Source organism: Oncorhynchus nerka, linkage group LG18 (genome assembly GCF_034236695.1).
Source record: "Oncorhynchus nerka isolate Pitt River linkage group LG18, Oner_Uvic_2.0, whole genome shotgun sequence".
Taxonomy (NCBI): Eukaryota; Metazoa; Chordata; class Actinopteri; order Salmoniformes; family Salmonidae; genus Oncorhynchus; species Oncorhynchus nerka.
In genome coordinates this window covers 59017842-59043849 of record NC_088413.1, presented here as the reverse complement: position 1 = coordinate 59043849, position 26008 = coordinate 59017842, and the positions used below count along the sequence as shown (strand labels likewise).

General features: G+C 42.9%; 2 protein-coding genes across 4 annotated transcripts; one reads left to right on the top strand and one right to left on the bottom strand.

Moving 5' to 3' along the window:
* The first annotated feature begins 81 nt into the window (after positions 1-81).
* Positions 82-9461, top strand: rps6kl1 (ribosomal protein S6 kinase-like 1). Of its 2 annotated transcripts, XM_029688192.2 has the most exons (12): positions 82-180; positions 992-1114; positions 1483-1656; positions 2427-2551; positions 3069-3161; positions 3395-3442; positions 4125-4257; positions 4485-6002; positions 6120-6209; positions 6373-6455; positions 7778-7873; positions 8026-9461. In XM_029688192.2, the coding sequence occupies exons 3-12, from the start codon at positions 1521-1523 to the stop codon at positions 8134-8136; spliced, it is 2433 nt and encodes an 810-aa protein (XP_029544052.2). In that variant the 5' UTR covers positions 82-180; positions 992-1114; positions 1483-1520; the 3' UTR covers positions 8137-9461. The 2 variants fall into 2 exon arrangements, with proteins under 2 accessions (XP_029544052.2, XP_064860304.1); XM_065004232.1 differs by lacking the exons at positions 82-180; positions 992-1114; positions 1483-1656; positions 2427-2551; positions 3069-3161 and having other exon boundaries at positions 3169-3442; positions 4111-4257.
* On the bottom strand, positions 9081-24999 carry dlst (dihydrolipoamide S-succinyltransferase). Of its 2 annotated transcripts, none has more exons than XM_029688190.2 (15): positions 24864-24999; positions 23577-23610; positions 21863-21956; positions 21683-21744; positions 21498-21572; positions 21330-21385; positions 21063-21171; positions 20658-20819; positions 18694-18770; positions 18378-18475; positions 17081-17211; positions 12404-12477; positions 10823-10906; positions 10573-10740; positions 9081-10433 (listed from the first exon to the last, which is right to left on the bottom strand). In XM_029688190.2, the coding sequence occupies exons 1-15, from the start codon at positions 24924-24926 to the stop codon at positions 10299-10301; spliced, it is 1422 nt and encodes a 473-aa protein (XP_029544050.1). In that variant the 5' UTR covers positions 24927-24999; the 3' UTR covers positions 9081-10298. The 2 variants fall into 2 exon arrangements, with proteins under 2 accessions (XP_029544050.1, XP_029544051.1); XM_029688191.2 differs by having other exon boundaries at positions 21863-21902.
* Positions 25000-26008: the final 1009 nt, after the last annotated feature.

Genomic DNA, 26008 nt, shown 5'->3' with positions numbered 1-26008 from the left:
ATGAGAGGGGAAGTGAAAGCCTTGTGGCTAATGGTACCCTTAGTGACATCATCGCAAGCCAATAGGCTGCCTCGCTGAGCTCTCTCCTCCTTTTCCTGAGGTCCGTGAAGGGAGGGAGGCTGCTGAGGACGCAGGCTGCTACTGGAGCGGTGGGTCCAGGGCATGCTCTGATCACATCAGGTAGGTAGAATATATGTAGTGGTGTTTGTGTGTGTGTAGCAGCACTGATTTCTAGATCTATCTAGCCTGCCTCCCCCTCTAAGGAGGGCCAGATCAGAGATGCTTAAATAGCAGTGAGGGAGGATCAAGAGAGACTGCAGATGGCTGTGTTTCATGACAGTGGCTTATTTTATGCTATAGCATCCCTGTCTGTCGTGTGGCGACCATGATGTGTGTGTGATGCAAGCAATTATCCATTCGAGACAAACAAATGTGATTATTCCATTGTGAATCTTGTGTCTATTATCACATGATATGTTTGTCATTGGTATCAAGGATGTCGGTGCATGTATCATGGGAATACTGCAGGAGGCTGACTGCATGTTTTTGCTGTGTGGATTCTCAACGACAGACACACTAGGGTGCTGCAGTGCTACTTGGCTTGACTTCCCCTCCTCAGACTGTATGATAATGAGTGTATGTGTGTGGGTGTGTATACAACGCTAGCCCCATGTCACAATGGTACTGTAGTAAGGCATCAGCACATTTTCATAGTGCACATTTGTGGTATTCTAAGAGCTTCTCTGATTGCAATACATTAGCATTTATAAGTCCTCTGACAACAGGGATCTGCCCACAGCTTTCCTATATGTATTTAGTCTGACATGAGTGAGTGGACATCAGGCAGTTAAGCACTCTGAGTCATCGTTCGATCCTCGGCCACCCCGGCAGCACTGACAGTGTCTGCTCATTCATCAATAATACAGGAGCAGCACACTCAATCACTTCCTGTGCTCTGGTGAAGTTGAACCAAACTCTCTTGATTACCCAGGTTCGTATCGTCATGCTCGTCAACAAAGACTTTAACCTTCAAGTGGAGGAGGATAACCCCCCAGTGAGCCGACTGACTGCTGCCAGAGATGAGTCCCACTGCTGATAGGACCAGGGAGCAAATGTGAGACAACTTACTCCACAAGTTTATGATCTGACGCTAGCATGGAGAAGGGGAGAGAAACAGTCTGTTATTGATCACATTACTCTCTGTCTCGTGCTTTGCTGTCATGTTTTTCTCAGACAAGTGACTAGATAAGGGATTTACTGTAGCCCTGTGGAAATAGTGACTCTCGGTTTTTGGCAGTTACCACCTCTGGAGATTTGATCAATCATTCACCGCCAGCATAGGGATTATTCTTAGCAACTTCCTTTAAAGAGAGTAAAGTCTTAGTGGTGGCTAGTCATGTTATGATCCCTCCTAGAACATACAGATCAGTGTGATTTACATACAGTACACTCCTTTAACCGGGTCTGTTGTGCGGCTGCTAGGCCCATCTGGACCTCCACAGGGTCGAGCCAGGACAGCCATGGCCAAGAGAGACTACCTGGTGGAGGCAGCCAAGCAGATCCGCATGGCTCTGGACAGGGAGGTCAGTGAAGACTATGAGGCTGCCTTCAGCTACTACAAGAACGGGGTTGACCTGCTGCTCAATGGAGTTCAAGGTACAGCGGTAAATCTACTGTACTGTATTCTGTCAACATGCAGGGTTCTGATTAAGGTGATATTGAGTAGATCAGCTAGTCAACACAGTGAGAACAAGTCACATGGTATGAAACAGGAACATGTGGATTTGTCGGTCCATGATTCATCCATTGAAAAGCAGAATTAAATCATTGCTAGGAAAAACAGGAATTCAGAAAGCCAAAGTCAGAGGAGAGATTTCCATACTGGTAAAGCATGCTGAATTTGACTCTGCTCTCTTTCCTCTGCTGTTTTAGTGAGGTAGGTAAAACAGAAGCTTTTGAATTATATGAGTCAGGGATTGACATTAAAGTCTGAAAGGCACTTGCCCATACAGCAAGTCAGGAGTATTTTGTGGGTTGCCCGCAGATTATGATCACTTGCAGGACTTGAATTCTTTGAATTCGGTAGTTCAGTAAAAAATACAATTAAGAGCAGGCTCAGCTTCTCTGACTGGCATAAATGCCATAAATTCACTTAGGATAAACAATGTGGAGGAATGAGAAAGATCAGTTTTAGGCTACTGGAATTCTTTACAGTTTAGTTGTTTTACTTGTTCTTTTTTTATCACCTGGCCAATAGGGCAACCTCAGAGCAGGCTCAAGTTGCGCAACTGCTCAGTTCACTTGCCCCGGCCAATAGGGCAACCCTTAATGTCAATCCCTGTGAGTTGATTTCAGTTTAGTGAAGTGAGGTTTCAGTCCCTCTCTGTGTGAGGGGGAGAGAAATCTGAGGTTGGTCTGTCTTCCAGTGGACCCTAACAAGGAGCGCCGGGAGGCAGTGAAGAGGAAGACTACTCAGTATCTGAAGAGGGCCGAGGAAATCTTTATCTCCCACCTGCAGGACAACCTGGGGAAGGGGAACTCTCACTTAGGGGTAAGAAGATTACTTTTTACAGTAAACCCTCCTTCGACACGATTAACATGCCATACTACTGTGCACATCTTATGAATGGTAATCAACCTGTTCTGACCATCTGTGTTACTCAATGATACTGGGCACTCATTTTCCAGTTTTTTAGTCCTGTATTGATTTATATGTCTAGTCTGTTTATTGAAGAGTTGGTTGACATGCTATTTATATGTCCACCTCTCTGAATCATTTCCTTCTGGGAAAGTCTGAGTCACATCTTCAGAGCAACCAGTCTGTGCTGCTAACAGTCTCTGGAGGTTGGCTACAGAGCAGCACAACATCCCCTCTGTTACACGATCTGCCAGGGTGGCTCGCCCTGGGCCGCTGGGAGCTCTCACTTCCCCTCTCTCTTATGTAACATTCTAATATATGTCCTAAGATTGTAACTAATCCCAGAGTAGAAGCACTTTCAGATGTGAATTCAACACAAACACGTGTCCACATTGCTGACATCTGTGCAGTAATCTCTTTTTATCACCAGGGTTACAGTAGTCTGAGATTCCGGCCAATCAGACACCTGAGCTCCCCAGTGGAGGATCTGGAGATGTGTAAAGTGGTGGGGATCATCGATAAGGTAGGGAGGTTTTTACATGAACTGTTTGTTCCAGCTGATGATCACCTCTTCAACAGACGTCCTGGCTGTAGTTAACCCTTTATTAACCATGTCTTATAGATCCAGTGAACCATGATGCTTACCTTTCCAAATATGAACTTGTCCCAAAACGGTCATAACCATCTACTAACATACTACTCAATTTATTCTCAGCTCTATTTAAACTAACATAAAATGTATGTCTTCTCCCCAAGGTCTTGATTGTCCAAAGCCTGATTACCAAGGAAAACTTTGTTGTTAAAGTAAGTACTTATGCCTCAGCACTGCCAATACAGTATGTCAGGGGGGAGGGCAGAATGACAGAGTACACATGTAGTACAGCTATCTAGCAGTGCAGGTAGCCTAGTGGTTGAGAGCGTTGGGCCAGTAACTGAAAGGTTGCTGGTTTGAATCCCCAAGCCGACTTGGTGGAAAATCTGTCTTTGTGCCCTTGAGCAAGCACTAACCCCTAATTACTCCTACAAGTTGCTCTGGATAAGAGTGTCTGCTAAATGTAAAATGTCTATCTGTGTAGATGCATATCCAGTGCACAGATGGCTGTTGTACTGTCTGGATCCCTGCCAGCCAGCCAGGGCAGCCCAGTTGATAGGAATATTATCAGCCTTGTCTCCATGAGTATCCTTCTCCATTGATCTGGCTAAAAGCCCTCTACTTTGACCCTCTTAGTGCAAATGCACCTCCCATCTGTAACCAGAGAGTTGCTATTGGAACATACTGTTGCAGGGTTGGCTACGGTGTAGGTCTCAGAAAAAATGCTTTCTAGGCACTGGTAGGGCCAAGATTCATTTTTCGATCAATTAACAATAGACTTATTAAGACTAGCCTGAAAATAATGTGTAGTACAGTAGTGATAAGTTGTATTTTGACAAAGGTAATAACAGCATAGTAATATGTGTGTTGATCTGTTGAGCTGTGTCGTCACAGAGCCTGCCCAAGTCGAGCTGGGAGAGCCGGGGCCAGCCCACTATCATCCCCCAGGGCGTCCCCTTCATGGTGAAGCTGCTGAGGTACTATGTCAGTGAGGATGCTGTGTACCTGCATCTGGAGCATGTTCAAGGTGAGCTGAACACAGGCTCTGCCTGCCAGCCCTGCAGTATGGGAGATTTAGCTGATGCTCTTATCTAGCCTATAGCCATGCAAAGGCAGTGGACCAACAGTTTTCATTTTTTGCTGATGTCTGCACTTTTCAGCCATTTTGGGTCAAGGATGCCATAGAGAGTAGAAAAGATAGCTGAATTAAAATGAAGAAAAACAACTATTGTCTGACTATTCTATGATCTGTAGGTGGGAAGCTTTTCTCTAAACTTCACAAGGTCAGGAACGACCGAGCCAAAGAGCACCCAGAATGCTCCAGTCCCAGCCAGCACAGGATCAAACTGAAGAACAGCTACACCTCCCCTACCATCAGCTCAGACTACCAGCAGAATGACAGAGGGGGCACAGAGAAAACCTCTCTCCTGGAGACGGAGAACGAGGAGAGTTCAGACACAGACTCCCCGGCATTCTGGCTCGAGGCTCAGCATCGTCTAGAAAGCTGTAGGACCCACTCCTACTGCGAGGAGACAGGCTGCCTGCAGAACAACTCCAGGTCTGCAGCGCCACACACTCCGGCGACACAGCCCTCCTTATCTAGGTCAGACACCAGGCCCCATATCCATCCAGCAGGCCTCAGTCAGTGTTTGCACTCTAAAACTCAGGACAAACCTGCTCTCTGTGGTCATCCGTGTATCGATCAGGCCCCTGATGTCACCTCTGAGCCCTCTAGGAAGGCCACTGGAACAGAAAAAATTGAATCCAGTTTGAATTTCAACATTGTGTGGAAGGCTGATCTGACTCGTAACTGTGAAAGTCCAGCCCCCTATGCAGGGACTTGTACTGACTCAGATATAGCTGCAGGTAAATCTGTACCTCAAACAACTCAGACCTCTTCTGGTGGTACAGGGTCAACAGTGAACTTCAAGAATTCTACTATCAGTTTATATTCACAGAAAAGTTACGTTCCCAATACATTGCAATTACCCCTCCATATTCAAAGTCAGGTTAGTGAGAGAGCAACTTTGACCTCCAATGGCTCTCACCGAGACAGTGTTTCAGGTAGAGAACTTGAGAACACTGTGAGCATGGTGACAGACACACACCAGGGTAGAGGGAAGGAGAAGGTAAACCATCACATTGAGGAGAGCATGGTGAATTCAGTAACCAGGGACACAGAGACTCCCCAGCCTGGCAGAGCTGTGTGTCCCTCTACAGTAGACAAGCTGAAGCTCATGAGGACATCCTCAGGGAACTCTCAACCCCCCTCAGTCCCTCACTGTCACAGTACTGGGACACAGCTGGGGACCCAGCCAGGCACTTCTCTGGCCCTCACAGGGGTGAAGTATCAGGTGGGGCCTCCTGGCAGAGAGCCAGGGGAGGAGGTGGAGGAGGGCTGGGAGCTGCTGAGCCCTGTGAGTAAGGACCTCCCCCGAGAGAAAGGATCACTATGTTACCCCAACACCCCTGACCCCACAGGGGCCTCCCCACAGTGCCGGAAGGGGGACATGGATGCTTTCCTAAAGTCAGAGGAATCGGATGGACAGGATGAGGATCAAATCATTGAGGTGGATGGCTGGTGCCACCTACCCAAGTTCACAGCCAAGGCCTCCAGAGGGAGAGACAGGGCCAGGCAAAGTAGCTGGGGGCTGCCTGAGGCAGAGGTGCGTCTGTTGGGGGCTCAGATCCTCCTGGCCCTGGAGAGTCTTCACCAGCAAGGTGTGGTGTGCCGAGACCTCAACCCAAAGAATATCCTGCTCACGAGTAATGGTTAGTCACCTAAATCACTTTAACTTGGTAAGGGGTGTCATTGTTGGTCTGTTTTTGGCATGACTCTTGAAAACTCAACTAACTTTGATTGTGACATAATTTGATGTTTCTCACTAGGAAAGGTCTGCCTGACATTCTTTGGCCAGTGGAGTGAAGTTCAGTCAGAAATCAACTCTAAAGCTATGGACCAGATGTACTGTGCCCCAGGTGAAAACACTGTTCATTCAATAAACTTCAGTCACATGTTACAACCGTTACACATAGGGTTCATACCCTATAGATATAAAGTGTGATCTAGTGGTAAGAATCAGACATTTAGCTTGATCCAACAATAACTCTGTAAAGAACAAGTTCTGTTGTTGGCCAACAGAGATTGGAGGTGTGTCCAAAATCACAGAGGCGTGTGACTGGTGGAGTCTGGGGGCATTGCTGATTGAACTTCTTACTGGAATGGTAAACAACACTCTATTTTCCATGGTCTCTATCTGTTTCTTTCCCTGTGCTGTAGTAAATCCAAACCTGGATATATTGACACTGCTGCCCACTGGGCCTGTTGATAATGTATATCTGTTGTTGGTACCAGGGGCGCAACTTTCACTGGGGACATGTTCCCCTCCCAACATTCTGAAATTGCATGTCTGCCCCCCCCCCCAATATTCTGAAATTGCATGTTTGTCCCCCCCAGTTTTTATAATTGGAAAGTTATACAAAACTAGGCAATGGTGTGCTTTAGGACCATGCGGACGCCTCCGAGCGGTCGGGTAGGCTGTTTGTAGTGTTTACAATACGGGGGGGGGGGGGTATAAATGATATACACTGCTCAAAACAATTAAGGCAACACTTAAACAACACAATGTAACTCCAAGTCAATCACACTTCTGTGAAATCAAACTGTCCACTTAGGAAGCAACACTGATTGACAAATTTCATATGCTGTTGTGCAAATTGAATAGACAACAGGTGGAAATTAGCAAGACACCCCCAATAAAGGAGTGGTTCTGCAGGTGATAGAGGTATCTCGCCAGAGGTAGCCTGACTGCCGTTAGGTACCGAGATGAGCTCCTCAGACCCCTTGTGAGACCATATGCTGGTGCGGTTGGCCCTGGGTTCCTCCTAATGCAAGACAATACTAGACCTCATGTGGCTGGAGTGTGTCAGCAGTTCCTGCAAGAGGAAGGCATTGATGCTATGGACTGGCCCGCCCGTTCCCCAGACCTGAATCCAATTGAGCACATCTGGGACATCATGTCTCACTCCATCCACCAACGCCACGTTGCACCAGACTGTCCAGGAGTTGGCGGATGCTTTAGTCCAGGTCTGGGAGGAGATCCCTCAGGAGACCATCCGCCACCTCATCAGGAGCATGCCCAGGCGTTGTAGGGAGGTCATACAGGCACGTGGAGGCCACACACACTACCCAGCCTCATTTTGACTTGTTTTAAGGATATTACATCAAAGTTGGATCAGCCTTTAGTGTGGTTTTCCACTTTAATTTGAGTGTGACTCCAAATCCAGACCTCCATGGGTTGATACATTTGATTTCCATTGATAATTTTTGTGTCATTTTGTTGTCAGCACATTCAACTATGTAAAGAAAAAAGTATTTAATAAGAATATTTCATTCATTCAGATCTAGGATGTGTTATTTTAGTGTTCCCCTTATTTTTTTGAGCAGTGTATATGTGCCCCCCAGTTCTAAAACCAAAGTTGCTCCCATGGTTGGTACCATTATCAAGGCATGGTTGTTTAATGAAACTGTATGTCTGTGCCTCCAGCCCCTGTGGCAGTTCCACCCAGCCGGGGTGCATTCTCACACCCAGCTCCTGATCCCAGACCACCTGAGTACTGCAGCCGCCTCCCTGCTCACTGAGGTTAGAACTGCATCCCCCTTACACACCCATGTGGCCTGTACTTTAGCTACCGTAAACATATCAACTCTAGCCTGCTACCACAGAAACACAGAGCCATAAACATTGTACAAAGTCATGTATTTCTGAATGAGTGACAATTACATGTTCCACAGCTACTGCAGTTTGATCCTGGTTATCGTTTGGGCTCTGGAGGTGGTGGTGTGAGTGACATCAAGTGTCACCCCTTCTTCAATGGTGTCTCCTGGAAGGCACTGTCAAGTTAACATGCCAACAGACTACCTGTGTGTCTCTGGCCTAAATGCAGCTTGAACTGTTCTGGGCAGCCACTGCCCCCTTGTGGCTAAAATAGTTGAAGCCCCAGCTCTGGTGCTACTTCCTGAGCATCTTACTTCCCAAAGAAAGATTATAGATTAGAAGTATAATTCAGAGCAGCAGACACACAGCTAACATGTCAACCCTGCAACAACCAACCTCCATGTTTGAATGATAGAGGCTAGTGTAAACCTCACCTGTCCTTTTGACATATGGTAGGGCAAGATGTTTTAAAGTTTAAAGTGTATTCTTTATCAGCTGACTTTTGGGGTACTTCTGTCATAAAAATGACAAGCAATATTTCTGTTAATATACTGAACAAAAATATAAACGCAACAAAGTGTTGGTACCATGTTCCATGAGCTGAAATAAGACCCCAGAAATGTTCCATACACACAAATGTATTTCTCTCAACTTTTGTTAATGTTTTTTTTACATTCCTGTTAGTGAGCATTTCTCCTTTGCCAAGATAATCCATCCACCTGGCAGGTGTGGTATATCAAGAAGCTGATTAAACAGCATGATCATTACACAGGTGCACCTTGTGCTGGGGACAATAAAAGGCTACTCTAAAATGTGTTGTCACACAACACAATGCCACAAGTTTTGAGGGAGCGTGCAATTACCATGCTGACTGCAGGAAGTCCACGAGAGCTGTTGCTAGAGTATGTAATGTTAATTTATCTTCTGTAAACCGCCTCCAACGTCATTTTAGAGAACTTTGCAGTGCAACCAGCCAGCCTCACAACCACATGTAACCACACCAGTTCAGGACCTACACATTCTTCTTCACCTGCGGGATCGTCTGAGAGTAGCCACACGAGGAAACTGTGGGCTTGCAGAATCGAGAGCTCTGTGTGAAGGAGATGTGTTGTGCTGCATGAGGAAAATGGTGGACACACCAGATGCTGAATTTATTTCCTTATATCAAATCAAATGTTATTTGTCACATGCACTGAATACAACAGGTGTAGGTAGACCTTACAGTGAAATGCTTACTTACAAGCCCTTAACCAACAATGCAGTTCAAGAAGTAAGAAATAGTTACAATAACAAAGCTATATACAGGGGGTACCGAGTCAACGTGCGGGGATACAGGTTAGTCGAGGTAATTTGTACATGTAGGTATGGGTAAAGAGTGAACTGTAAATTCTTGCATGGTGCATTTATATTTTTGTTCAGTGAATCCATGAATATCATCCTTGCAAACCAAGCATGACGTTTTTTTTCATTGTCAAATACTTTGAGGTTAATAAAAAAGAAGCAAAGCCTCGTATTTTTGCTTGGTCATCTGTACATAGCCTTCATAACTAAACATTTACCACAGCTCAGTCTATCCACTGACTTGTGCATGAGAAATTAAAACGGACTTGTGATGTGGCCACTGACATGCGTCTTTCAAACTTCTCTATTTCTTTTAGCTTCCAAGCCCTGGCGATAGCTATTTTAAACCATACCAGCCACCTGGTTTCTGAATTATTGTCAACGTCAGTCATTTTGAGAGCATTCTGTAAAAAAGGCAAGTGTCTTTGTAAACAGTAGACAACAAAAAGGATAGTTAAGATTTTGTTAAATCTTTTTTTCTTTACACAACATAAAGATACTTTTCTTAGGGTCTGTGTGTGAATCAGATTTTTTTTAAATGCTTTAAGGACCCACTGTGATTTCAGTGTAACAACGGATAAAAACCTGTCCCATGTACCACATCTTAGTCTATAGTGTTTACTGTTTGCAGTCCATCTTATGATGGACTGCAATTGTTCTTTTCTCAGAAAAAATAAATGAACAATACATAACTAAGTTTTTTTTGGTCATTTATATTACAATTATTTGACAAATATTTATTGTAGGTAGAAAATGGCAAATGGTGCTTTGCGTTGTACAACACCCTCTCCATCTCCAGAGACCCGTTTTAGTGAAACCCCTGGCCCAGACATATAGAACATTTAGCAGAAATTCTTTCATCATTTCAGGCCATGCAATAAGTCCAATGCACCTTTCGCTCTTTTCAAGTATCACTTTGTCTAGTTATTCAACAATAAACATCATCAGGAGGAAGGGTATAGCCACTGTTGTGTGAAGGGTGGCTTGTTGTGACTGCCGAGACGCTGGCTCACATGTCCAGAAGCAGCACTCTGGGGTCTTCTACCACTGCTTTGATCTTACGCAGGAAGGTGACCGCCTCTCTGCCGTCGATGAGCCGATGGTCATATGTCAGAGCCACGTACATCATGGGGCGGATCTCCACCTGCAGCAAAGGAGGAGCTTCAGAGACAAACAAATACTGCTTCCTGTCCCTATACCACATCTGATAAGGGGGTCTCCTGAGATGTGAGTCTATATTATATGGAGTAATTCAAAGTCTACAGAACAGAGCCAACACCCACCTTGCCCCCGATGGCCACTGGCCTGTCGAAGATGCCATGCATGCCAAGGATGGCAGACTGCGGAGGGTTGATGATAGGCGTGCCAAACATTGATCCAAATACGCCACCGTTGCTGATGGTGAAGGTGCCGCCATCCATGTCTTCCACGGCCAGCTCATTCTTACGGGCCTGCAAACAACATCAACTTAGAAAATGCACAACCGTCAAAAAATATAGTACAGCGAAACAGCACATATCCTTGTCATCCTACTTTCTCCCCCAGCTCGTTGATGGTCTTCTCGATGTCAGCGAAGTTCATTCCCTCCACCCCACGGATCACAGGCACCACCAGGCCCTGGGAGACAGGACGAATGAGATATTCAGAGCTTCGGTTCATGAACACAGTTGAAGTCTGAAGTTTACATACACCTTAGCCAAATACATTTAAACTCAGTTTTTCACAATTCCTGACATTTAATCCTAGTAAAAAGTCCCTGTCTTAGGTCAGTTAGGATCACCACTATTTTAAGAATGTGAAATGTCAGAATAATAGTAGAGAGAATGATTTATTTATTTCATCATATTCCCAGTGGGTCAGAAGTTTACATACACTCAATTAGTATTTGGTACACACATTTTCTATAGGATTGAGGTCAGGGCTTTGTGATGGCCACTCCAATACCTTGACTTTTTTGTCCTTAATCCATTTTGCCACAACTTTGGAAGTATGCTTGGAGTTATTGTTCATTTGCGACCAAACATTAACTTCCTGACTGATGTCTTGAGATGTTGCTTCAATATATCCACGTAATTGTCCTTCCTCATGATGCCATCTATTTTGTGAAATGCACCAGTCCCTCCTGCAGCAAAGCACCCCCACAACATGATGCTGCCACCCCCGTGCTTCACGATTGGGATGGTGTTCCTCGGCTTGCAAGCATCCCCCGTTTTCCTCCAAACATAATGATGGTCATTATGGCCAAACAGTTTTAGTTTTGTTTCATCAGGCCAGAGGACATTTCTTCAAAAAAGTACGATCTTTGTCCCCATGTGCAGTTGCAAACCGTAGTCTGGCTTTTTATGGCGGTTTTGGAGCAGTGGCTTCTTCCTTGCTGAGCGGCCTTTCAGGTTATGTCGATATAGGACTCATTTTACTGTGGATATAGATACGTTTGTACTGGTTTCCTCCAGCATCTTCACAAGGTCCTTTGCTGTTGTTCTGGGATTGATTTGTACTTTTTGCACCAAAGTACGTTCATCTCTAGTAGACAGAACGCGTCTCCTTCCTGAGCGGTATGACGGCTGTGTGGTCCCATGGTGTTTGTACTTGCGGACTATTGTTCAGAAAGATGAACGTGGTACCTTCAGGCGTTTGGAAATTGCACCCATGGATGAACCAGACTTGTGGTGGTCTACAATTTTTTCTGGAGGTCTTGGCTGATTTCTTTTGATTTTCCCATGATGTCAAGCAAAGAGGCACTGAGTTTGGAGGTAGGCCTTGAAATACATCCACAAGTACACCTCCAATTGACTGAAATTATGTCAATTAGCCTATCAGAAGCTTCTAAAGTCAACAATTTTCTGGAATTTTCCAAGCTGTTTAAAGGCATAGTCAACTTAATGTGTGTAAACTTCTGACCCACTGGAATTGTGATACAGTGAGTTATAAGTGAAATCTGTTTGTAAACAGTTGTTGGAAAAATTACTTGTGTCATGCACAAAGTAGATGTTCTAACCGACTGGCCAAAACTATAGTTCGTTAACAAGAAATTTGTGGAGTGGTTGAAAAATGAGTTTTAATGACTCCAACCTAAGTGTATGTAAACAGTGAGTAGCCAACCATAGGCATTACCTTTGGTGTTGCTACAGCCACACTGATGTCCACGTAGTCCCTGTACACAACCTCTTTGGTGGTGTCATCAATTACTAAAAAGAGAAAAGTTATGAAAATAGCTTTTCAAAGTTTAAATAGTGTATTAACCTCTTAAATGTAAAGTCCCTTTATAATCCCTATAAAATGCAGCCCTCCGATGAAATTCAAAATCCCGATGTGGCCCTCAAGCCAAAAAGGTTTGCCTACCCCTGGTCTAGAACCTTTTATCCGTAATTCGAACTATTGCTACCAATCTCAGAGACGAGACACACCGAGCACGCTACATTACATTGTAAACAGATTCCATCGCTTTAGCATAAAATTTGTTCTCAAGGGGGAGGGGGGGGGGGGGGGTAAAAACTAAGAATATTGAGCAGGAAGCTAAAAAGGCAGTAGCTCTGAATAAGTATACCGGCATAGAAGCTTTGAATAAAATACTGGTCGGACTCGGATCAGGGGAGCGATTTGGAAAACAAGTATTTTGACACGGCCGATGAAGATTTCTTTCTAGAAGGATTGGATCCACTTTTAGATCTGTAAGTACATTATTTTCATGACTTTATAATAGCTCATGTACTATATGTATGTGTTTTATAAGTAGTCTGCTTTTTGTGCATTGGATTTAGTTGACATAGGCCTATGTAACAAGTCATGTCATCTTATAGAATTCCAAAGTAGTTATTGTCTATGTTTCATATTAGTTCACTGTATGCTGTTCTAAGTTTCATCCTTGTAACTTTGGAGAGGCCACTAAACTCTCATAGCCATTGATGATTTGAGGTTCTCACCTCTGCCTTTGTCTCCAAGGTGTTACTGTTTGCATTGTGTGTGTGTGCTTCACACCTATGCGAGTCATTGTACAGAACGTTTAGGCTTGGTGTTTTTACTTTACAGTAATGTTGTTTTGTACATTTTGTCAACTGCAATTATTTGTGCCTTACAACAATATATATATATATATTTGATTTGGATGATGACGTTTGGGAGCCACCGTTCCCCGGCAAGCGCGCCTGCCAGTCAAGGTCTTCACCCCCCAACTGGTATGTCAATCACCCCGGCTGGTGGTTCTACATCCACTTTTCATAGACCGCTTGTAAAAGAAAATAGGACGAATGTTGCCACAAGCCCCTAACAGAATCAGTTTCCCCAAGACCAAGGTAAACGACATGACAAAGACAGTGGAGAATGGGACCATACGTTGAAACAAGCTGCTTTTTGTGAAATGGAAGGACACTAGGGAAGTAACCTTGCTCACCACACAACATAAGGCATTCAATAACAGCCATGTCTCAAGGAGGGTGAAAAAACTGAAGAATGTCCCTATTCCTGTTTCTGTGAAGGACTACAATGCCAGCATGGGGGGTGTCGACCTATCTGATGCTCTGATAGGCTACTACCAAGCCTACTACCCCGTCCTCCACAAGACCAAAAAGTGGTATAATACTATTTCTTTGACCATTTTGTGGACATTGCTACAGTAAATGCTTTCTTGCTCCACAAGCAGATGGCCAAAGCAAAAGGTCAAGCTCCTCTTTCTCCCAGTTGGCCTTCTGAGAGCAGCTGGTGATGGAAATGGCTGAATTGGAGGCCCAAAGCAACCTCGCAATCATCACAAGACCCCCCACTCAAGGTGAGCGCCACTATCCAACACACATGCCAAAAGCAAAAAGGAAGAACTGCAAGCAAAACCCAGGGGGGAGTGAAATGCCAGATCTCCTGTCCGAAATGCCAGTTCAGTTTTTGTTTCCTGGCAGAGAGGGACTGCTTCAAAGACTAATCACGACATACACGAGCTATTGTGAAAGTGAAAACTAATCATCTACACCTGGGATATAAAACAAACACCATTTGTAAATAGTTCAGCTTATTTCTATTTTTAAACCTTTTTTAGTGAAGGATGATGCGTGTGTAAGAAAGTTTGTGTTTGATAAGACATTTTTATATTTTTTTTGTATGTGTATCTGTTGCTTTTATATCGTTTCTGTAAACAGTTCATTTGTATGTCTATCTGTTGCTTTTATATCGTTTCTGTAAACAGTTCATTTGTATGTCTATCTGTTGCTTTTATATCGTTTCTGTAAACAGTTCATTTGTATGTCTATCTGTTGCTTTTATATCGTTTCTGTAAACAGTTCATTTGTATGTCTATCTGTTGCTTTTATATCGCTTCTGTAAACAGTTCATTTGTATGTCTATCTGTTGCTTTTATATCGTTTCTGTAAACAGTTCATTTGTATGTCTATCTGTTGCTTTTATATCGTTTCTGTAAACAGTTCATTTGTATGTCTATCTGTTGCTTTTATATCGTTTCTGTAAACAGTTCATTTGTATGTCTATCTGTTGCTTTTATATCGTTTCTGTAAACAGTTCATTTGTATGTCTATCTGTTGCTTTTATATCGTTTCTGTAAACAGTTCATTTGTATGTCTATCTGTTGCTTTTATATCGTTTCTGTAAACAGTTCATTTGTATGTCTATCTGTTGCTTTTATATCGTTTCTGTAAACAGTTCATTTGTATGTCTATCTGTTGCTTTTATATCGTTTCTGTAAACAGTTCATTTGTATGTCTATCTGTTGCTTTTATATCGTTTCTGTAAACAGTTCATTTGTATGTCTATCTGTTGCTTTTATATCGTTTCTGTAAACAGTTCATTTGTATGTCTATCTGTTGCTTTTATATCGTTTCTGTAAACAGTTCATTTGTATGTCTATCTGTTGCTTTTATATCGTTTCTGTAAACAGTTCATTTGTATGTCTATCTGTTGCTTTTATATCGTTTCTGTAAACAGTTCATTTGTATGTCTATCTGTTGCTTTTATATCGTTTCTGTAAACAGTTCATTTGTATGTCTATCTGTTGCTTTTATATCGTTTCTGTAAACAGTTCATTTGTATGTCTATCTGTTGCTTTTATAACGTTTCTGTAAACAGTTCATTTGTATGTCTATCTGTTGCTTTTATATCGTTTCTGTAAACAGTTCATTTGTATGTCTATCTGTTGCTTTTATATCGCTTTCTGTAAACAGTTCATTTGTATGTCTATCTGTTGCTTTTATATCGTTTCTGTAAACAGTTCATTTGTATGTCTATCTGTTGCTTTTATATCGTTTCTGTAAACAGTTCATTTGTATGTCTATCTGTTGCTTTTATATCGTTTCTGTAAACAGTTCATTTGTATGTCTATCTGTTGCTTTTATATCGTTTCTGTAAACAGTTCATTTGTATGTGGGACCAATACATTGGATATGCCTAGGCTAAACATTCAGGCACTTTGGAGGTTGAAAAAAAAAAAAAACACTTGGATACCTCCTGTATGATGTCCCTCGACACCACCACAATGTTTGAGAGAGGTTGATGTTGTAGAAAATTTCGTTTCTATAGTGAACAGGCACTAGACACATCCAGGGTGCAAAAACAGTGCAATTACCATATTCAGACACTTTGGAGAGGTTGAAAGGACACTGGAATGTACCCTGGATACCCCTTAACACCACCACAATGTTTGAGTGAGGTTGATATGGTAGAAATTGTGTTTTTATACTGAACAAATAACATTTAGGGATTGCAAATATATGTTATAGCACTGGATTTATCTAATTTACAGGCATATGCCACTTTGGAGAGGTTTGGTATTTGGAATTGTTATTGGGATCTCCTATCGCAAAATTTCTACTCTTTCTTCCACACAATACAGAAAGAACATTAATAGACAAGAACAGAACTACGTAGGTTTTAAAAAGGCACACTTAGTTTGTGTGTATGCATTGATATGTAGGCTATCTAGATCAAATAGGGGAGAGGCGTTGTGCCGTGTTGCTTTCTGTTTTTTGAAACCAGGTTTGCTGTTTATTTGAGCAATATGAGATGGAACAGAGTGCCACGCAACAATGGCTCTATATAATACCAAATGTTTTCTTGAATTTGTTCTGGATTTGGGGACTGTGAAAATACCCCTGGTGGCATGTCTGGTGGGGTAAAGGACACTCGGAAACGTCCCATGACCACACCTGACACCACTTACTAAAACATCTGCCCATTTCTAGTTGTTAGGTCTATCAATCCCATTTTCCCCCTGATAGTGAGCACATGTTGTGGAAGCCATCTGATGTGTTTCCACCTCTGGGGATCAATAACGCACGTATCAATGAAATATGACTTTCAACATTTAAAAAAAAAAGATTGTGTGTGTTTGATCTTGTGAATTCTGAACTATGTAACTCCTATCTTCTGATCGTTTCCTCACAATCTCCCAGATGTCTTCTTTCCAAATGTTTGCATGTCCGAATCATGTAATTACACATGAATAGCAGTTACTTTTGGGTATGTCTATTTAGGCGAAAATCTAACATTTTGCCATTACATTTAAGAGGTTAACCAATGAACTTTAAAAATTGATTTAGCTTCTATGATTCACTTCCTTGAAGCATAGTGTTCTTTCTGGCTGTGGGTGGGGAAACCCACAGACAATTTTAGATACTAATGGGTTAGCAGTGAAGATCAAACCTACTTGGCTATGGTTAGTTTAAATAGGCCAGAGAGGCCTTGGTGGAGTATATAGGTACACTGTGGTTCTGAAGGTTGTCTATGAAAGAGGCAAAACGTATGTTTTTTTTGCCTTATTAAGATAGATGTGACTTTGGGTAAAGGAGAGCATACCTCCGTTGACAGAAGGTTGGTCCATCAGAGCGTATGCTGAAGCCTTGACAAATGCAGACATGAAGCCCAGCTTGATGTTGTGTTTCTTCAGGAAAGTGTCTTTGTAGGCTTTCCTCATCTCACTGATGTTGCTATGGACAGAAACTAGACCAAGTCAGAATGCTGCTGCCCTAACCAACACCCAGTATATGTACGTATTTACAGGAAAATGTTACGTAATTGACCATACTAAAATACATTTTTCATAGACATCTCTGATATTGATTGACAGCACAAACATGCACTACTCTCTCAATCTTTTCAACCAATCTTAAAAACCAATACATATGTTTCTGTCAAAGTTCTGCTTCTCCAGGTCATGGTGATTGAGTGCCATTGACACTGGGCTGCTAATGTTACACCATTGCTCATTTCTCTTCTGTATGATGAAAAAGGACTCTTATATCTCACTTTTTAATTGTTTGTTTTCCTGTCTCTAACCCGGTTTAAACTCTAGGGTTTCTCCGCTAACGGCATTAGCCCCTCCCAAGACGCGCACTCTCCGAGAAAGGAGAGAAGAAGCGATAAAAATCTTCACTTTCCAAACCCTCTAAATCTTATTGGCCTGTCATAAAAGCCCATATCGGTTGAGGCAGCTCGTCCACTCAGAGCGCAGGTCTCTGTGGGCCCCAGTAGATGCTCTGGCCTCCTGCTCTGGCTGCTCCTTCGGCTCCAGATGAGCCCAGGCCTGGAAGTCTTCCTCCAGATCATCAATGCCAATTCAATTAAGATGCACAGAAACCCCTGAATAGCTGAAAGCTGACACCCCACATTTACACAGAAAAGAAATCCTCAAAGTTTCATCTTCAGCACAGGGGGGCAAACATGAGCACTAACATTTCCTTGTAAATTAATAAAGCCCCCGTTTTAACAAATCTTATCTTTGTTTTCACCAACATTAGGACCAAATATTTACATTCCATCATTTAAGAGGGGATCAGGTTGCAAAAAGGTTTTCCTGTTGAGCAGATCCAATCTATAACCATTGGCCTCAGCTTGAATAACATAGAGAAGTATAGCATTTCTTTACTTTTGACCTTACTTTATCCAGACATTTATTTTAGATACAGGATTTAAATTTCCAGATAACATAATCCCTCATATAAAATGTATACATTAATATAAGTGAATCTGTTTCACGGAAAGTGTATTGCTAATGTTAAAAATGTGGTGGTTGAGTAATCATCTCCCTTAAGAAGGACTTCCTATCTAATAATGTTAATAGGGATATAGGGCAACCTATTCTGTTATTTCCTACCTCATGTCGACCTCATTAAATGTTGTCAACATAGCGCAGGTGTTCTGGGCTTCCTTCAGTCTCTGGGCGATTCTCAGACGCATACGGTTCATCTTCACCTGAGATAGAAAGAAAACAAAAATAGAAAAACTATTTTAAGAATTTCTCAAAATATTTTCTCTGAAGAAAAAATGTAAAACAATGCCACAACAGCTATGCAGACTAGCAGATAGTTGATTATTATTTTTTGTTTACTCTACCAACTCCACCTCCGGTCTGAGCTATTGTGAATAACATGGGTGTTTTACTGCAGTATTTCGTGATTATGATCCCTCACCCTGTGCTCTGTCCTGGCTGGTATCCCCCTTCCATCTGCAACAGCGGCTGGGGCAGCAGTGGGTTTGATGGCTGAAACTGTGTCAGACAGACAGGGGAACAGGAGCTGTTAGTACCCCGCCACCTCCATTTAGCCATTAGCAATTGTCACTGTCAACAGGCAAGGGCTAAGTGATTTATTCAATTTCCATAATCAACAGTGCACACAGGTCAGGCTAAATACCTCTCATGACATTGAGTCCACTGAGTGGCCGGTTGACAGACTTAAGCCCCAAAATTGCCTACCCTGTAGGCCTGTGTTTCAGACATAAGGAAATGGATGGTGGGAATTGTTTTACTTTTAAAAACCTTGCCAATACAGAGATGCTCGTTCTAGGTCCCAGGAAACAAAGAGATCTGCTGTTTGATCAAAACAATGAATATTGATGGTTGTACAGTCATCTCAAATAAAACAGTGAAGGACCACAAAGTTACTCTAGACCCTGATCTATCATTTGACAAACATTTCAATAATTCTTCAAGGGCTGCTTTTTTTTCCATCTTCGCAACATTGCAAAAATCTAAAACTTTTTGTGCAAATAAAAGCTATTCCATGCTTTTGTCACTTCTAGGTTAGACTACTGCAATGCTCTACTCTCAGGCTACCCAGATTAGGCACTAAATATATTTCAGTTAGTGCTAAATACGGCTGCTAGAATCTTGACTAGAACAAAAAAAATGTGATCATATTACTCCAGTGCTAGCCTCTCTACACTGGCTTCCTGTTAAGGCTAGGTCTGATTTCAAGGTTTCACTGCAAACCTAAAAAGCATTACATGGACTTGCTCCTACCAATCTCTCTGATTTGGTCCTGCCGTACATAACTACAAGGTATGCTACGGCGATCACAAGACACAGGCCTCCTTATTGTCCCTGGAATATCTAAGCAAGCAGCTGGAGGTAGGGTTTTCTCCTATAGAGCTCCATTTGTATGAAATGATCTGCCTATCTGAGAGATACAGACTCAGTCTCAACCTTTAAGTCTGTACTGAAGAATCAGCTCTTCAGTAGGTCCTATGACCTGATTTTCCTATCATGTTTTGGGCCCCTTGGACTCGTGCGGTGGGGGACATTTTTGTGGCCTATACTCAGCCTTGTCTCAGGGTAGTAATTTGGTGGTCTGCTGATAGCCCAATAGTGATGTGGGGGCTGTGCTTTGGCAAAGTGGGTGAGGTTATATCCTGCCTGGTTGGCCCTGTCCGGGGGTATCGTCAGACGGGGCCACAATGTCTACCGACCCCCGCTGTCTCAGTCTCCTGTATCTACGCTGCAATAGTCTGTGCGGGGGGGCTAGGGTCTGTGCTATCTGGTGTAATTATCCTGTCTTATCTGGTGTCCAGTGTGAATGCTCCCTCTAATTCTCCTCTTGTTCTCTTTTCTCTCCTCTTAACAATGTTTGAACATCTTGAAGAATGATCTGGCCTTAACGGACATGTACTCTTATAATATCCACCCGGCACAGCCAGAAGAGGACTGGCCACCCCTCAGAGCCTGGTTCCTCTCTACCCGGCACAGCCAGAAGAGGACTGGCCACCCCTCAGAGCCTGGTTCCTCTCTACCCGGCACAGCCAGAAGAGGACTGGCCACCCCTCAGAGCCTGGTTCCTCTCTACCCGGCACAGCCAGAAGAGGACTGGCCACCCCTCAGAGCCTGGTTCCTCTCTACCCGGCACAGCCAGAAGAGGACTGGCCACCCCTCAGAGCCTGGTTCCTCTCTACCCGGCACAGCCAGAAGAGGACTGGCCACCCCTCAGAGCCTGGTTCCTCTCTAGGTTTCTGCCTTTCTAGGGAGTTTTTACTAGCAAACGTGCTTCTACATCTGTATTGCTTACTCTTTGTGGTTTTAGGCTGGGTTTCTGTATAAGCACTTTGTAACATCTGCTGATGTAAAAATGGCTTTATACATGAATGTGATTGATTGATTAACCTGGTGTGGCAGAGATGGCAGCTCCTGGCACGGGTGGCACGGGGGGCATTGTGGTGGGGATGGGGCCCACTGCAGAGGCAGCAAAGGATGGAGGTGTGGCAGCAGCAGGGGGTGGAGGAGCTGCTACTGCTGCTGGGGCCTCTGCAGCTTGGGCAGCAACAGCTGAAGAGAGAAAGTTATAAGAATGTGCATCAGGCAAGATTAACACTAGACAATAGTAAATGTGTTTGCAGTGTAGATAAATATGATCTAATACCTCTGTAAACAACATCTACCATGTGTCTTGAATTGATGGAATTTAGACTTTTTTTTTTTATTGGGTCCTCCAACATTAACATGCCACAATCAGGTCAGAACAGTGGAGGATGTGCCGACGATACACCTGGTAAACTCAATGGTACTGACCTCCTTTCCGGAGTTTGAAGAGAGCCTGTCCTCCCTCGACCTTCTCCCCATCAGGGACCAGTAGCTCCTCAATCACCCCAGCAGCAGGAGACGGCACCTGCACTGATGTCTGCGGAGCAAGACAAACCATTGCAGACCACGCATGACACAACAAACTATCCATGTATCTGTTATTAACAAAAAACAGTCAACCATATTAGTCTATTAATATATAAGGAGGTTGTAAAAATGGCATTTCAAAAGAACAATAGACTCCCAGAGCGGTACCTTGTCCGTCTCAATCTCACAAACCACCTCATCCTCTTTGACAGAGTCACCAACCGCTGCAAGGAGAAGGTTACATTTAGCGTGGCTAACAGAGAAATATCTACCCGGCTGCAACCGACATCTACATGAGCACAAAGAACAGACACAAATAAGCCTAAGTTACTTTACCTTTCTCCCACCTCACATCCCCCTCTGTGACTGACTCCGCAAATGCAGGTGTCTTTACTGTGATAACTTCATTCCCTAGAAGATCACACAATATTGACTCCATACAACTCCTGTAGTATTATACACATTACTGCTTAGATCACAAGGGTAAAAAAAAAGGGAGAAGAGTGGAAGCAGATACATACTGCAAGCTGAAGACGTCTTGAAGTATCTGATTTGGAAGACGCTGGACCTGGCTCCGCATTTCCTACAGATAAAAAAAGTGTCAATATAGAAAGTGCAACTGCACATAACGAGGCTAAAAGACAGGTGAAGCCATGCTCTAATGAGAAGACGGAGGTCAACGGGGCATTGATAATACTTACGCTGGGTTGTTGACTGTGACACTACGGCTAGCTGACAGTCCTGGAGCAGATGACAACAGTAAATCACTCCCTGCTCGTGCAGAATCTAAAACGACTTCATACAGGCAAGAGCTGAGTTGAACTACTGTGATTTACAGTGCCTTCGGAAAGCATTTAGACCCCTTGACTTTTTCCTCATTTTGTTATGTTACAGCCTGGTTCTAAAATGGGTAAAAAAAAATTTAAAAAATCAGCAATCTACCCCATAATGACAACACGAAAAAGGTTTGTAGATTATTTTGCAAACGTATTAAGAATAAAAAACATGTACCTTATTTACGTAAGTATTCAGACCCTTTGCTATGAGACTCGAAATTGAGCTCAGGTGCATCCTGTTTCCATTGATCATCCTTGATGTTTCTACAACTTGATTGGAGTCCAGGCGGGGTAAATGAAATTGATTGGACATGATTTGGAAAGGCACACACCTGACTATATAAAAAGGTCCCACAGTTGACAGTGCATGCCAGAGCAAAAATCAAGCCATGAGCTCGAAGGAATTGTCAGTAGACAGGATTGTGTCGAGGCAGAGATCTGGGGAAGGCTACCAAAAATGTCTAGAGCATTGAAGGTCCCCAAGAACACAGTGGCCTCCATCATTCTTAAAATGGAAGAAGTTTGGAACCACCAAGACTCTTCCTAGAGCTGGCTGCCCAGCCAAACTGAGCAATCGGGGGAGAAGGGCCTCGGTCAGGGAGGTGACCAAGAACCCGATGGTCACTCTGACAGAGCTCTAGAAGGACAACCATCTCTACAGCACTCCACCAATCAGGCCTTTATTGTAGAGTGGTCAGACAGAAGCCACTCCTCAGTAAAGAGCACATGACAGCCCGCTTGGAGTTTGCCAAAAGGCACCCAGACCAAGGACTCTCAGACCATGAGAAACAAGATTCTCTTGTCTGATGAAACCAAGATTGAACCCTTTGGCCTGAATGCCAAGCATCACGTCTGGAGGAAACCTGGTACCATCCCAAGGGGAAGCAGGTGGCGGCAGCATCATGCTGTGGGGATGTTTTTCAGCGGCAAGGACTGGGAGACTAGTCAGGATCGAGGGAAAATGAACAGAGCAAAGTACAGCGAGATCCTTGATGAAAACCTGCTCCAGAGCGCTCAGGACCTCAGATTGGGGCGAAGGTTCACCTTCCAACAGGACAACGACCCTAAACACACAGCCAAGACAACGCAGGAGTGGCTTCGGGACAAGTCTCAATGTCCTTGAGTGGCCTAGCCAGAGCCAGGACTTGAACCCGATCGAACATCTCTGGAGAGACCTGAAAATAGCTGTGCAACAATGCTCCCCATCCAACCTGACAGCTTGAGAGGATCTGCAGAGAAGAAGAGAAGAACCAAATACAGGTCTGCCAAGCTTGTAGCGACATACCCAATAAGACTCGAGGCTGTAATCGCTGCCAAAAGTGTTTCAACAAAGTACTGAGTATAGGGTCTGAATAGTTATGTAAATGTCATATTTCAGCTTTTTAATTTATATAAATTTGCAAACATTTTTTAAAAATCAGCTTTTACTTTGTCATTATGGGTTATTGTGGGTAGATTGAGAGAGGAAAATAATTTCATAAATGTTTGAATAAGGCTGTAATGTAACAAAATTTGGAAAAAGTCAAGGGGTCTGAAAACGTCTAAATGCACTGTACATGCGGTTTCAAAACACACTCACCTGACACAGCCTGCCGTGCCAATACATTGTTTCCCTGTCATAGAAAACAGCAACCTGTTAGCTATCAATATAAAGTGTTTATTAAACAATTCTAAATAATATCCTGATGTGATGTTTTTCAGGTGGTTTACAGTACAATTCACATAGTTTCAAAAAGTTGGAAGTACTCAGATTGCTCATATCATATTCCACTTACTGTATTCCCCTCTTCCAAAACAAGGGACTGAATATGCATAAAATCAACAGGTATTTGTTACCAAGGACCATGTTTTTACAACGTCCACATGCAGGGTTGCAACTTTCATTGGGGACATGCCCCCCCCCCCCCCCAATTTTATCATTGGAATGTGACACAAAACGAGTCAAAAGTTTGCTTTAGGACCATGCGGACGCCTCCAAGCAGACGTAGGCTGTTTGGAGTGTTAATCCGACTGGATAAAAAAGATATAATTTATGTCTCTCCCCAATTTCTAACGTTAAAGTTGCACACCTGTTCACATGAACAGTCTGACAGTCAAACTGGTACATACTGTTCTGTACCTCCCAAGTCAAAGGTCAGTGTAGTCGTGGTAGGGGAGGTCAACATGTGTGTTGGACCAATCAGTGAATTCAACACTTGGAAACAATGTAGACATAGGGTCAACTACATTATCATACTACTATAATTTAATATATGACCCAAGTGAAAATAGACTGAATAGAGGGCTATCTGTGTGTGAAAGTTCAACTTCAAACCGGTCTGTTTATCGTATACTAAGATTGGACAGTCAATTGAGGGGTGATGGAACTTTGAAGAGGGAATTCGAACATCGTGTGCAATGTAACGTTAATCTCAAAATATGACATAGTTCAAGATATATATAACTAACTTGCTAGGCCACGTACAGTAGTCTTTATCATTAACGTTACACAAATAGTTACAGGTATGTGTGCTAGCCAAAACTCTCAAATGACCTCAGATTGTTTCCAAGACACAAGGTAGTTAAATAAACCACTGGTTGACTAACGAACAAGTTAGCGCGTAAAACCAAAATGTCAGCTAACAAATCAGATTAACGTTAGCTACATGGGGGAGACTACTTTAGAATTCAAAATAGGTTTGAACCATACAGGGTGTCAGGCTGTCCTTGGTTTGACAATGCTAAGAAGGCCTATCACGGCCTACTGATCGCACCGGCGGCGCCACTCTCTAGCTAGCGAGCTAACGTTAGCATTGGCAGCAGCATGGATGAATCTACGCATGCGATCACAGAAAACACTCAAGCTTGCCAATGGTGTAATACTTACCTGACTAATGACAGCGATAAAACGGCTAACATTCCGGGTGACACACCGGGAGTGGGATAACATGGCGGCTGAAGTGACAGAAACTTGTCCGCGGAAGGGAATCTCCTTCAGCAGGCCAAGTTGGGTCGTCACTAGTTACCACAGTCACAAAGTCCTATTTTTAAAATGTTTCTTGTGATTTCTTCAGAAACACCAGGATACATACAATAAGCATACAAACAGACAATGATAACATACAACAAATTACAGGTTATACAAATACCGTAAAAAATACGCACGTACTGATTGTTTTATCAGCTTTCTTATTGAAATAATGTATAATGGTCTTAAAGTACTGCTCGAATTCCTTATAGAAAACATGGAAAAGTTATTTTTTATTTGTGAATTTATAAAACTATAAATATCTTGCCATAATTTATTTAGATGTAGATAATGCCAAAATAAATGCACAACTGTTTCTGGATGCTCAACACAAAAAAAACACAGTTAATGTGCATGTGTTTTTTGAGTTTCTTTAGGTATTGTTTCGCAGGGTAATTATCTTATGATTTTATTAAACCTAACGCTAACCTTAACCAGACCGCTAATATGTTTTTTTGCGGCTGTGGTAACTAGTGGAAACCCAAAATTGCTAGATCCAGCGGAAGCAGTGTGGGACTGGGAGGAACCAGCTAAAGTGGGGAGTGATCAAAGGCTATCCCAAAGCGGATTCACTGTGGAATAAAATAGATTAATGTATGTTTTATATTTACTCATCTAGGATTGGCTAAATATAATTGCATAATACTATTATTATACATGTGTATTTTTATGACAGTTTATTAATGTGTAATATAACTTTTTTTAAATGGTAACATGACATATGCCATTTAGCAGACGCTTTTATCCAAAGCGATTTACAGTAATGCGTATATACATTTTACGTATGGTAGGCCAATCGAATCGTTGACAATGTGATTTATTCTAGTCTACACTCAATAACGTTAGTGCCTAAAACAAACTATGAGCTCACCACAAATGGTAGCCTATATTGTTTTCAAATTCCATAATCAGTTTTCTTGCAAATTGTACTAACTCACCGCTCTGAAATATTGGTCTATTATGCCAATCCATAGATTTGTTGTAAATTAGTTGTTGTTGTTGTT

Coding starts and splice junctions, on each gene's coding strand:
- rps6kl1 (XM_029688192.2), top strand. CDS start 1,521: ATGGCCAAGAGAGACTACCTGGTGGAGGCAGCCAAGCAGATCCGCATG. Junction 3,162..3,394: donor TGGTGGGGATCATCGATAAG/GTAGGGAGGTTT, acceptor CTTCTCCCCAAG/GTCTTGATTGTCCAAAGCCT. Junction 6,210..6,372: donor CCAGATGTACTGTGCCCCAG/GTGAAAACACTG, acceptor GTTGGCCAACAG/AGATTGGAGGTGTGTCCAAA.
- dlst (XM_029688190.2), bottom strand. CDS start 24,926: ATGTTATCCCACTCCCGGTGTGTCACCCGGAATGTTAGCCGTTTTATC. Junction 21,745..21,862: donor GTCACAGTCAACAACCCAGC/GTAAGTATTATC, acceptor TTTTATCTGTAG/GAAATGCGGAGCCAGGTCCA. Junction 20,820..21,062: donor CTTCAAACTCCGGAAAGGAG/GTCAGTACCATT, acceptor TTCTCTCTTCAG/CTGTTGCTGCCCAAGCTGCA.